This window comes from Calidris pugnax, unplaced genomic scaffold, assembly GCF_001431845.1.
Source record: "Calidris pugnax isolate Ruff unplaced genomic scaffold, ASM143184v1 scaffold10, whole genome shotgun sequence".
Classification (NCBI taxonomy): Eukaryota; Metazoa; Chordata; class Aves; order Charadriiformes; family Scolopacidae; genus Calidris; species Calidris pugnax.
Window position 1 is genome coordinate 3,199,289 of NW_015090795.1, and position 12,231 is coordinate 3,211,519.

At 53.2% G+C, this 12,231-nt stretch overlaps 1 protein-coding gene across 1 annotated transcript in view; it reads right to left on the reverse strand.

The window, feature by feature from the left end:
• TRIM9 (tripartite motif containing 9) overlaps positions 1–12,231 on the reverse strand; it is a 115,778-nt gene that overhangs the window by 26,806 nt on the left and 76,741 nt on the right. Inside the window, exons 2-3 of the mRNA XM_014936807.1 lie at positions 7,687–7,782; positions 7,124–7,246 (exon numbers count right to left, since the gene is read on the reverse strand). Of these exons, the coding sequence (XP_014792293.1) occupies positions 7,124–7,246; positions 7,687–7,782 (219 nt within the window). The remainder of the gene's footprint in view (positions 1–7,123; positions 7,247–7,686; positions 7,783–12,231) is intronic.

Sequence of the window (12,231 nt, forward strand, 5' to 3'; positions counted from 1 at the left end):
GAAGGATGGGCACACAGCAGTTCTGGCCTCAAAACCTGTCCTGAGAGGGAAGACTTCACTCAGGGCCAGTTTCTAACACTTGAGTGTGCTGGGATGGAGCGGAGACAAGAGCTAGTCTTGGAGATCTGGCCTCCTACATTGACCTTTTCTGGACTTCTTTTCTCCTTGGGGATGGTCAGTCCTTTGGGGTGGGATCAGAAGGTGCAGAGGGGGTGCAAAGCCTTGTCCCTGCAGCCCCTTCCACGCAACAGAAAGCAGCCCCTGGCATTAATTCAATCTCTCCTGCCCAGAGAGTGGGTGCCGAGGGGTTGTTCTGCTCACGCAAGGGGTTGTTGGCCATGTGGATGTTGGGTTTCTCAGCTGAGCATCATGGTGTTACCACTGGGTGTGAGATGAGCCCAGCCTGGAGGCTCCAACCTTGCTGTTAGACCTTATCCCAACGGAGCCAGAGCAAGGTTTTACGTTCCCTGCCTGCTGGGCTGCAGATGGACCAGTGGGGAATCCCCTCTTGATGGCCCAGAAAAGCAGCCTCCTCCTTTCCTGCGAGACCCCTCCGCGGGGAAATGCACATGCCATCAGGAAGACAGCAAAGATGGGATTGACAAAAACAATCTTCTTATCTTCTTTGCAGCTTAAATCTCTGTCTGGTTTGCCCGGGATAATGAATTTGTGAGCCTCTCCCTGCCTGAGTAGATGCTTTCGAAGTATTACCGGCAGAATTGCCATCTGCTACCTCCAAGCCAGACACCAGCCCCCAAGAAACAGCATTTGCTCCGTGGGGACAGGCAAGGTGTCCCTTGGACAGCCCTGGCCACGCTGCTGGCTCCTCCAACACCTGCTTGGCCAAGAGATGGGGCTACTGGTGAGGTGAGGGGACGTGCCACCACTGCTCCGGTGGCAGCGGGAGATCTGCAGGGCTTCCTGGCACTGTCTGGGAGGAGGGAGATGGGACATGGAGGTGCCAGTCCTCGTTTTGCCCCTCTATTCTGCCCCCTCCAGCTCCAGGCTGATTAATTACCGAGCTTCCTGGTAGATTATCCCCGCTAATAAAGGTCTGGCTGGGAGTGGAAGTGCTTGCTGCAGGCTACAGAAATCTTTATGCACGTGGGTGCCAACTGAGATACATTTAAATGGTATTTTTTGTAAGTTAAAGGTAGATTTTTTTTCATAACGGTGGTCAAAGACCAAAATAGAGAGGCTGTGGAGCCTCCAGCCTTGGAGATGTTCAAATCCTGACCAGAGGCAGCCCAGGGCCCTGAAACTGGACCCAAAGCAGCAGTTATGCCTCTGTCCCTGTCCTTCTGGAGCTCTGCGATGCCCTTCGGGGACCCGGCATCTATTCATCTGGAGAACTAGAGCATGAAACAGCAGTTTAATTGCAGCATCTACACAGAAGGCAACCCAACAGTGCAAATCCACGTTCCCTTCACCACCACCAAACCGTTTTTGAGGCAAGAAGAGGGACCTTTGGTTGGGACCTAGTGGGGCTTTGTGCCTTTACAGCTTCTGCCCTCCACACAAGGGAAATGGGACGCAGAAAGGAAGAGTGAGACCCCAAGAATTGCCTTGATTAGAGAATGAAGGGTTTTAAAAATAAGACATAAGCATCCCCCCACCTTTGAAGGCACGGTCTAAACTCGGTGGGGCCTCTGAAGCCAAAAGATTTTCCATATGGCCTCAAGCATCCCGTGGTTCTCCTCGTGCATAAGGGCTTTCCACTCCCTGGGGTTCCTCAGCTCCCCGTCACCCCAGAACTGAAGAGTATTTTGATGAGGAGAGATACAAGTGAAATCTGGAAGTTCCGCAATCCTTTGACTCATGTAATCCAATGTTGGGCTGAGGGGCAACCTCAGGAGGCCTCAAAGGGCTTGTAGGATTCATCAGACCACCAGGAAAACCAGGCTGCTGGGAATTCTGCCTGGAGATAGACAGTTTACAAACCTCTCCTGCAACCACAGGGGCATCACACCTCGCTGAGCAGTGGCATCTTCTGGGAAAGGGCTAATGGCTCAGCTGGGGAGGGGATGGGGGCAGCTCCAAATATTTTGTTTGTGGTTATTTTTACCAAATACTTTTCTTTTTTTTCTTTTCCCTTTAGGTGCCAACAGATGCAACAGCCAGAACCTGGCTTCTAATTACAGCCTATAAAAAGGACTTTTGCTGTGCACTCACAGCAGTTCACCACTACCTTAAAATAGCAAATTTATTTCAAGAGCTTTACTTCCCTGTAAGATGACATTCGCTATAATTTACATTTTAATACAGCTCCTAGAAGGCAGTAACATCTGCACTCCCCTCTACTTAAACATCTTCCTCACCTTCCTCCTCTTTTAGTACTGGGCTAGATAATCGGTTTTCAAGGCACTCAACCTCACTTGAACCTTGGCTCCTCACAAGAGGACAAGTCCTGCCATGGATGTCACCTGGAGGAGCCTCCTCACCCCACTCACACCGTGGCTGGGGTACGGTCACCTGCACGGCCATGGGGACAGTGTCACAGGGAGCAAGCCCAGATGGAAAAATCCCAGATGGAAAAATCATCCCGATGCTTTGATTGGGCTGAATCTCACAACCACGCGTCCTCCAAGCAGAGCATCTCCAGGTGGACGTTTCCATGGTGACTTGCCTCTTTGCTATTGGGAGAGGAGGCTCAGGCTGGAGCTGGGAAAAGCCGAGCTGCTACGTTAACAGCCCTGTGCGATGCTGGTGGCAGCACATCCTGGAGGCTCATCCAGCCTGTTCTGATCAAAGGCTTCTGCTTGGCACCAACAGGTGTGGGAAGGTGCGATATGGAGACCTGGTCTCCAGTACAGAGACACTGCAGAACACAGCACAGAGAATCATAGAATGGTTTGGGTTGGAAGGGACCTTAAAGACCATCCAGTTCCAACCCCCTGCCCTGGGCAGGGACACCTCCCACCAGACCAGGTTGCTCCAAGCCCCCTCCAACCTGGCCTTGAACCCCTCCAGGGATGGGGCAGCCACAGCTTCTCTGGGCAACCTGGGCCAGGCTCTCACCACCCTCACAGTCAAGGATTTCATCCTAATACCTCATCCAAATATTCAATCTAAACATGGATGGATGCTACGGAGGACAGACTTGACCCAGCTCTTCAACAGAACAAGTAGAAAGCTTGAGGGACATCAGAAAACCAGAGGCATCCCTGCAACTTGATCACAGCTCTGCAGAGCTCCTTGTCCTCAGTGCCCAGCTCCCGGGGCTGATGCCCTTCCCAAGGCTGTGAGACTATTTTGCCCCACGCCAGGGAGAAAATAGTGCAGAACGTGGTGGGATTTGTAAAGAGAAAGCAGTGCTGAATGTGGTGGGATTTGTAAAGAGAAAGCAGTGCTCTAGTTTCAGCATCTTTGGGAAATAACGCACCTCGTGAGGAGCTTATCTCACCCAGCGTGTCCAGTCTGGTGTTTCCATATAGAAATGGTATGGTACAGGAAGATAAACCTGTGCTTCTGTCCTGTTTCTCATCCTTTCACAGAGACCTAATCCAACAGGGGACATCAAGTTCCCTTGGGCTTCCTGGAAAATCCTGACTGTAACCCCTGAAGAAGGGTCATGGACCAGCATTTCACCTCTGGAGATCCAGTGCTATGGACAGGAGCCCTTGGTGAGCATTTCTTACATAATTAGCTCCTTGAGAAATGTGACAACCCGCTGATGAGAAGACATCCTACGAACTGAAGGCCAGAAGAAGGCCAGAATGGTCCACCACACTGCTGAGAGCTTAAAGGAAGTGCAGGCAGAGCTCAGTCTGCGTGTGCTGTGGACTGAGAGATTTCCTCCTGGGACAACACGGCAGGGAATCCTCTATGTCCCCAGCACAAACCAGCCCATGCTGTAGGTCATCTTCCCTTGGGGAAGACCACACTGGTCCTTAGAACACCAAGGCCAGCAACGAGGAGCAGGACAGACAAGGAGGTCTATCCATGGGGTGGATAGATTGCTCCTCAAGGTGTTATTTTTTAAAGCCTGGGTTCTTAATCTGAATAAAACGTAGGGGGAGGTTGGGGAAAGGCAGGGATATGTCTCTTCCAAGCTCATTTCCTCCCAAACCTCTCCCCGGCTCTGGAGTAATTAGTGTTGGCCCAGTGGCAAACTTGGATTTGTGCCTGCTTCCATGAAATGTGTGTCAAGCCAAAGTAGGTCAGTCCTGAAGCTGAGCTGACCCCGAATGGGAAGTTGGGCTCTCCAGTGAAAGGTGCCTGTGGTACCCTGCCAGCCAGCAGGCTCTGGCCCTCCCTGCTCCTCCTCTTCGCTCACCCATCGTGCCATGGTGGCCAATGTCCCAGCCAGGCAGGAGGGGCAGCCCAAGGAGAGATAGGCTGCAGCTCAGGGTGCTGAGGCTCCCCGTTGACTGCTGGAGCAACTGGTTTGGATCTCAAAGGGCTCCTGGGTAGCACGGTGAAGTCCCACTGGTCAATCAATCTGCTCATCTCCTCGGCTGAGAAGCTGTGGGGACACGGCAGTGGCCAAGTGAACATGCAGGCAAGGCCAGGATGCTCTGGACTGGTCTCCTATTGGAAGGGGTGAAGCTGTCACCACCAAGTCAGCATCCAACTGTCCTAATGTGAACATCAATCAGGAGCAAGCGCTGTGGTCCTGCAGGAGGAGCTACCAGGGGTCCAAATTGAGCACAAAGCGTATGCCAGGGCATGTGTAGGACAGTGCTGAGCACGCAGAATGATGCTGTGGATGGGGACAGTCTTTCATCCTCCATCCTGTCCTTCTTGACACCCTGGAAGCGCTCCAGAGCCTCGGAGCAAGAGCTGGGGGCTTTGTTATCTCTTCCCCACAGCCAGCCCAGGCCTCGGGCAGTGAAGGGGGGGACACATCCCGTGGGGAAGCAGCTGCTCCAGGGACAATGCTGCTTTCATGTGTCACAGCATTCCCCTGACCCTCTGAGCCAGCCCAGCCCGTGCCCAGCTGGAGCTGCAGGTGCTGCCTTTGTCCAGGAGGTTCCTTGGAGGATGAGGAACCGGGCAGCCCTTTCCCCTGGGTGACAGAGCACGTGGGGACAGTGGCAGGGCTGAGGAAGGGGGGTGCAGGGGGACAGGCTGGAGGTGAATGCTCACCTCGATGGCTTGGTGCGAGCGGGGCACCCTGTGTGTGCAGAATGAGGACAGCAAGGAGGTACCCAACAGGGCTGAGGCTCTCCTGCATCCCCTGCCCCATCTGCAGCTCGTGAAAAGCAGGCAAGACCTTCTCTGTCCCCGTCCCCAAGCCAGAGGGGAAGGACATGTGATGACCCGGGCTGCGTGCCAAGGCTCTGTGCCCCCATCTGATGCTGCTGAAGCCTTGGGAAGCAAATCTCAGCGTGCAGGACTCTTGCTGGCACCCAGGTGGGTCAGGGCCTCATGGCTCTCCCCGTACTGTGTCCAGTTTTGGGCCCCTCACGACAGGAAAGACCTTGAGATGCTGGAGTGGGTCCAGAGAAGGGCAACAAAGATGGTGAGGGGTCTGGAGCACAAGTCTTGTGAGGAGAGGCTGAGGGAGCTGGGGGTGTTCAGCCTGGAGAAAAGGAGGCTGAGGGGAGACCTTCTCGCTCTCTCCAACTCCCTGAAAGGAGGGTGTAGCCAGGGGGAGTTGGTCTCTTCTCCCAAGGAACAGGTGATGGGACAAGAGGAAACGGCCTCAAGTTGCACCAGGGGAGGTTTAGGATGGATATTAGGAAAAATTTCTTCACTGAAAGGGTTATCAAGCCTTGGAAGAGGCTGTCCAGGGAAGTGGTGGAGTCTCCATCCCTGGAGATATTCAAAAGCCGGGCAGACGTGGTGCTGAGGGACGTGGGTTAGTGATGGGCTGTTTCTCCTTTTGAGGGCCAGCCCAGCCTAAGGACAAAGCCTGGCTGATAACAAGGCTGGGGGGACAGGCGGGACGGGGGGTGCAGTTCCCTTCCTCCGGCCAAAAAGTGAAAGGCCTCCGTGGGTTGTTGCTGAGCAGGGAAATTGCTTTATGCTGCCAGGCTTTGTGAGGGTTTAATCAGCCATGCCCTGAAGGGGCAGAGGAAAAGAGAGCCCAACAGGCAGCGGGGGTCCTCTCTGCACCCAGAAGACAGGCTGGTGGCGTGACATCCCTGGTTGGGGATGTGATTTACGCCGAGCACAGATGCTGGGCTCGGGCCCACAAAGCTGCTATTGTCCATCTCCCCATGGAAATGCTGACGAGCCCTTGTGTACCCATCATCTCCAGGCAGATTGGAGACTGGTGGCCTCTTCCCTCATTTTAAAAAGGTCCAGGAATCCCTTTGGGAGCTTCCTGGGTGGCCCAAAAGAAGCCCGGGGAGATGGCAGAGAAGAGATAGAGATGTTTTCAGCCCAAACACTGAAATGCCCTTGAAAGAGAGAAGAATAAACTGACATTGGTGTGAAATGTTGACTTGAATCAGTGATGGCCAGGGTGCAACTACTTTGTCCAGCAGATACTGGGCACTGCTCCACCCGCTCCACCTCTCCCAGCTGAGATTTGGCCCTTCGCTTCCCTTCTCAGCCCCAAACCAGCTGAAAAGGCACAGTGCAGTGACAGCAGGAGTGACACGAGGAGCCCGTTTTCACAGCTCTCAATGCTCACATCCAGAGCTGCACCTCGGTTCCCTCAACGTCAACAATTCACCCCCCAGTGAAAGCTGAAGCCACGAGGTGCTCAACAAGCACGGAACAGAAAAAGGAGCAATTCCTGCTCTGGCCTGATGACAAAAGTGGCATCTCATGACACCAAGTGTCCCACAGCTTCAGCTGAAGCCAGTAGAAATTACAGGCACTCGGCACAGGAGCTTGGAAGCAACACGGGGCATGAACAAGGTCCTCTTTCAGCCCGTGGCTGCTCAGCTCTGCTGACCTAATGACTAGTAATTGGCCCAGTGATGGAGTAATTTGGTGGCAACCACCACCTGGAGGGAGCAGCACTTTGCCCAGGGCCCATCACGCTGGGAGCGAGCTGGAAATCTGCAGCAAAACAGCTCGTGAAAAGCAAGAAAAGCAGCTTCCAGCAACCTCCCAGTTCCTCCTGCAGAGCTTCACCCCAACAAATAGCACCACTGTCCTCGTCCCCAACTGGTGCCAACCCTGCAGAAAGCTCTCTGACCACCCCAGCCGGTGCGTAGAAGCTCCCCTTCAGCTTGTGCTCGTGCTCTTTGTTGACCCGGGCCAGCAGCTGGGCTTTCCTTCTGTTGAGGGCATCGATGAGGGCATCACACTGGGCCACCAGGCAGGCCTCGAACTCCACGCTGTTCTCCTGCGAGTCAGAGCAGGGCATCACACCTTCCATTTCAAGTTGGGAAACCTGATTTTGTTTTTTCTATCATACCACACGGACCATTTTTCTATCTGCAGCTGCACCGCTGCACCACACAAATCCACACCATGACCACGTGGGGTTCTTAACACCTTTGGCTCATGGCAAACGTGATGGTGGCAGGTGAGGAACAGGTTTGGTCCCTCCTGCCACATCCTTGGACCTGCCTATGGCAGAGAGGGCAAGGGCTGGGGTCTCTGCTGCTCGCTCCATGGCACAGGCAGCTTCAGGAGGAGCAGTTTTTGGGAGGGCTGCAGGGCTGTGTGGACCCCTTTGGGAGAGCAGCCACCAAACCAAGCTGGTGAGATGGGACAGAGGATGGGGCAGAACAGCTCATCCTGGTGGGAAGGGGGCTGTTCCTCAGCCAGGAGACACAGTACCTGGATTTGCTGCACCATGTTGCGGAGTTGGACCAGGAATTCTTTTGCTTCCTTGGCTCTGTCTGACAACCCATTGAGGGCCTGGGAAAGCTGGCTCTGCAGGGGGAAGAAAGAACAAGGTCATTTCCACATCCTGGACTCATCCTTGTGCTGGAGGATGGACTGCAGCCCAGCACTGCCTTCAGCAACCCACCGAGGTGTCCTTCAGCCCCTGCTGCCCTGAGTGTAGAGGAAAAGGAGAGGAAAGTGGAGAGGAAAAGGAGGGTGAGCCATCATCATGGATGACCTGGGTTTGGGAAGCAGGTATTGAGTGTCCACCTCCTCCACAGGCTTCCCTGAGTGATCGGGGACAAGCAACATCCATCCTGGGTCTTGAAATGACCTCCCCTGGGTCTGTGCTCTCCAGGGAGCCAGATGGCAAAACCCCTGTAGGATCCACCCCACATCTGCTGACGATGATCAGCGAAAGGGCACGGGCCAGGCCGCTCGAATCAGGCTGAAAATTCCCCAATTTTGTGGGAGGGCAAAACCCAGAGCCTGCACAGGAGGTGAGAAGGGAGATGGGAGAAGAAGGCACCCAGAGCCTGCGCAGGAGGTTAGAAGGGAGATGGGAGAAGAAGGGGTCAGTCTCATCTCCCACGTCACAGGAGATAGGACAAGGGGAAATGGCCTCAAGTTGCACCAGGGGAGGTTTAGATTGGAAATTAGGAAACATTTCTCGATGGAGAGGGTTATCCAGCATTGGAATGGGCTGCCCAGGGAAGTGGTTGAGGCACCATCCCTGAAGGTGTTCAAAAGATGGGTTGACATGGTCCTCAAGAATATAATTTAGTGGTTTTTGGTTTATTGCTTATTTCTTATTTATTTTTTGTTGTTTTTTATTGCTTATTTCTTCTTTATTTTTACGATTCTACGATTCTGTGATTCTAAGGAGGTGAGAAGGGAGATGGGAGAAGAAGGAGGTGAGATGGGAGATGGAGATGAGAGAGGGAGAAGGTGAGAAGGGAGATGGAAGAAGTGAGATGGAAGAAGTGAGAAGGAAGATGGAAGAGGGGGAGCGATGGCGCAGGGGGGATGGAGGTCACTGGAGAGCAGCCCCTGCTGAGAACGGTGCTGGGCTGGAATGGAGAAAAAACAACCAAAAAAAAAGAATTGCTATTGAAGGGACAAGGCAGCAAACGAACAGCCCCTGCCGAGAACGGTGTTGGGCTGGAATAGAGAAAAAACAACCAAAAAAAAGAACTGCTATTGAAGGGACAAGGCAGCAAACGAACGGCCACCCTTTAATGGCCCATAAAATGACCTTACTGCGGCTTCCCCTGGAGATGTTAATCTAACCCCAGCCATTTCTGCATTTCCTTCCTAATTTATCGTGCCCGAGTCATTAGGACGTGGAGCTAATCAGCGAATGCATCTCTACTAAAAATGGGATTGCTAAGTCAGCTCAGCAGGGCTCCCCCTCTCCTCTCCCCCCTCCCCTTCCCTGAGCAAAGGCTGGAGGAGAGCCGAGGTCGGAGCCCGAGGGACAACTCAACCCTGCCTTGTCCTCTCCCCTGTGCCCCTGCAAAAGCCTCCATCGCCCTCCCCCAGCCCCCCCCCCCAAATTTAGGGGAGACATCTTAAGCCCAGCAAGGGGGTTTGGTGAGAACCGAGCGCCGCAGGGACCCTGGTCTTCCGTAACGCAGGCAATTAATAGAGAAAATCAGCAGGAGTTTGTTATGTTTACAAGCTCCTCATTAAAATTGCAGCACGGTGGGTTTTTTTTTTCCTTTAATAAAGTCTTTGGAAAGCTTTTTTTTTTATCAACATACAGTTCAGGAAGGGGATCTTTGTATCAACGTAGCTCTCCGAGGCTTTCCTCACGGGAAAGCATTTTAAATCATTTAAATCATTTAAAATGCTCTCTTAAAATTTAATAAGAGCTCCATGAGGGCGGTGGGCAGTGTCTCTGTGCAGGTCCTTCACCCCAGTCACCCCCAGTCCTGCAGCACAAGGGCATCCACACCGCAGAGAGCTTTGAGCCTGCCCACAAAAAGATGGTCCATCACCTTCACAGCATCCCTCCCCGCAGTCTCAGGCTGCATCCCCCTTCTCAGCTCAGATGCCACCAGCACCTGCATGAACTAGTCAAAAAACTGCCTTTTTTTCCATAATTGTGAAGGTTTTTCCGTAATTTTGAAGTGCACCATGGACACCTTGCCCTGTCCCTCATCCCCGGCACGGAGAATGGGGTGCCAACACCAACACACCCAGCTCACTGGTGATGCCAGTTCCTGCTGAGGTGATGCCACAACCTCCTCACTGGACATAGGAGCTCTGAGGTTTGGTTTTCCATCACCATGAGCTTTGTGCCCATCTCCAGGAAGGGTCCCCATCACACTGAGCCTCTCCCGGAGTGGAGACACACTCCTGGACACGTCCCCTTTGAGACAAACATCTGCCACCCTCTCCTGCTGTCATCCCTGCTCCTTATGGCAAGAGCCACCCCCGCTGGGGGACTCGGAACTGCAAGCCATCACCGTTAGCCCATTAAACGAGGTTAATTAATGCTATACGTCAAGGGAGCGCTGATGGGAATGCACACAGGGGCTCGTGGGCATCCCTGAGCATGTTCATTAAGGGCAGTGACAACGTGATTCATAACCCTCCCCCACAGAAAAACAAAGTCCTTCTGGTTTCTGTGATGATGTTAATAAGTCAGAGGCTGCGGAGAGACATGAAACGACTGATTGGGTCTGTAAATTCTACAGGTGCCTTCCATGACCCTTGGAGGAAACCCAAGCTTTAATGCAGTCTGTTGCTCTGGAGAAGGATTTAATCACCGGACACGGAAGGCAGAGGCACAGATTTTCCACCAGTCTTGGATCTACACGGAGAGAGCAGGACGTGGAGACTCAGGAAGAGTCCTCTGTGTGGGAGCAGAAGGTCAGGAGGACTTCAAGCCTTGTCCTTCTGCAGGTCCTGAACCAGATAGCAGGAAACAAGATGCCATTCATACTTCTGACACACACTGGAGGGATTTCCCCTCCTGGAACGTTGCACTTCCACGTGGAAACAAAACCTTTGGGGCTCCTCGAGGATGGGACCTCTGTTCTGGGGACCACTGTCCCCCCGCAGGGCAGGGGATGGTGGATGGAGTGGACCAGCCAGCTCACACGTTGGTCCCACCTCGAGCTAGCACAGGCAGGGGAATTAATGAGTGTGAAATGTAGAAAAAAAATAAATAATCCCATTTAGCACCGTCTTAAAACCAAGTGAGTTGGTTCTTTGCAGAAAGCTGGCTGCTTTTTCCATGCTCTTGTTTCAAGGCAGTTAAGCAGAGAGCTCTGTGATTCACAGCAGCATTAACCAGGAGCTCAGCATTTAAATCTCTGTCCCCGGAGCACTCAGGAGAGAATCCATCCCCTCTTTGTGCTCACTAATAGCTCCCTGACCCTCCTTCCCTGGCAGGGCTGACAAAGGGATTTCTGTCACTCCCATTCCCCCTTGTCCCGGAGCAGGGGTGAGCGCACTCGGTGAAAAAAGGCTCCAGGAAACGGAGAAAAGCACCATTTTAAGCTCCTCATCGTCTCCCAGATGGACCTGGTCTGGTTCTCCTCCCGTCCTAAGCCAGCTGCCAGGGATGGAGCTCCTCCAGGTCTACCTTAAGGAGAGGAGGGAGATGGGATTGTTATTTTAGAAGGTGCTGGATGCTGGATTCACAGAGCTCTGTGTGACAGCTCCACCTGGCACACTAGGAGAAGCCTGACGTTGGCCAGTGTTGGCCACCAACAAGAGCAAGAACAGCAGTTGCTATTGTTTCAAACCTCAATTCCCTTGTGGGCTCAACCACAGAAAGTGCCTGGATCTGGCACACTGGGAGAAGCCTGATGTTGGCCAATGTTGGCCACCAACAAGAGCAAGAACAGTTGCTGTTGTTTCAAACCTCAATTCACTTGTGGGCTCAACCACAGAAAGTGCCTGGAGCACTCAGGAGAGACACCAGTCTCCTTCTCTGCTCCATGGAGAGGAGGGCAAGTCAAACCCCAATTGCTAGCCCAGGTCCCCTGGCCAGCTGGAAGCCCCCTGCCCACCCAGGAGATATGCAGCTCTGTGCTGCCCGCCCCCAGCCCACCAGAGCTGGACCCACATGGAGGAAAGCGATGGTGAAAGGTCACAAATCCAAAGAGGACATCAAGAAAGGCCATTTCTGTTCATGGTCAGGCCAAATGTACACCCCAGTGAAGCATCTTCTGCTCCTCCAGCCTCCACCAGTTCCCAGCTCAGGAACCTCTTGAGGTGGGCATGGCTTTCATGTAGTAACCCCCTGTTGGATTTCTCTTCCACAGAACTATCTTGTCTCCTTGTGGAGCAATTTTATCACCCACAAAGCCCTGTAGTAAGGAGCTCACAGCTTAAGGTTAGGTTTACAGTTGGACTTGATGATCTTAAAGGTCTTCTCCATCTTGTGAAAGCCACCTCCTCCAGGCTGCTGCAGACCATGTCTGAATCAAAGGCCATTTGGCACCTGAGACTTCAGATGACCTCCTTCCAGCCACAGATGGG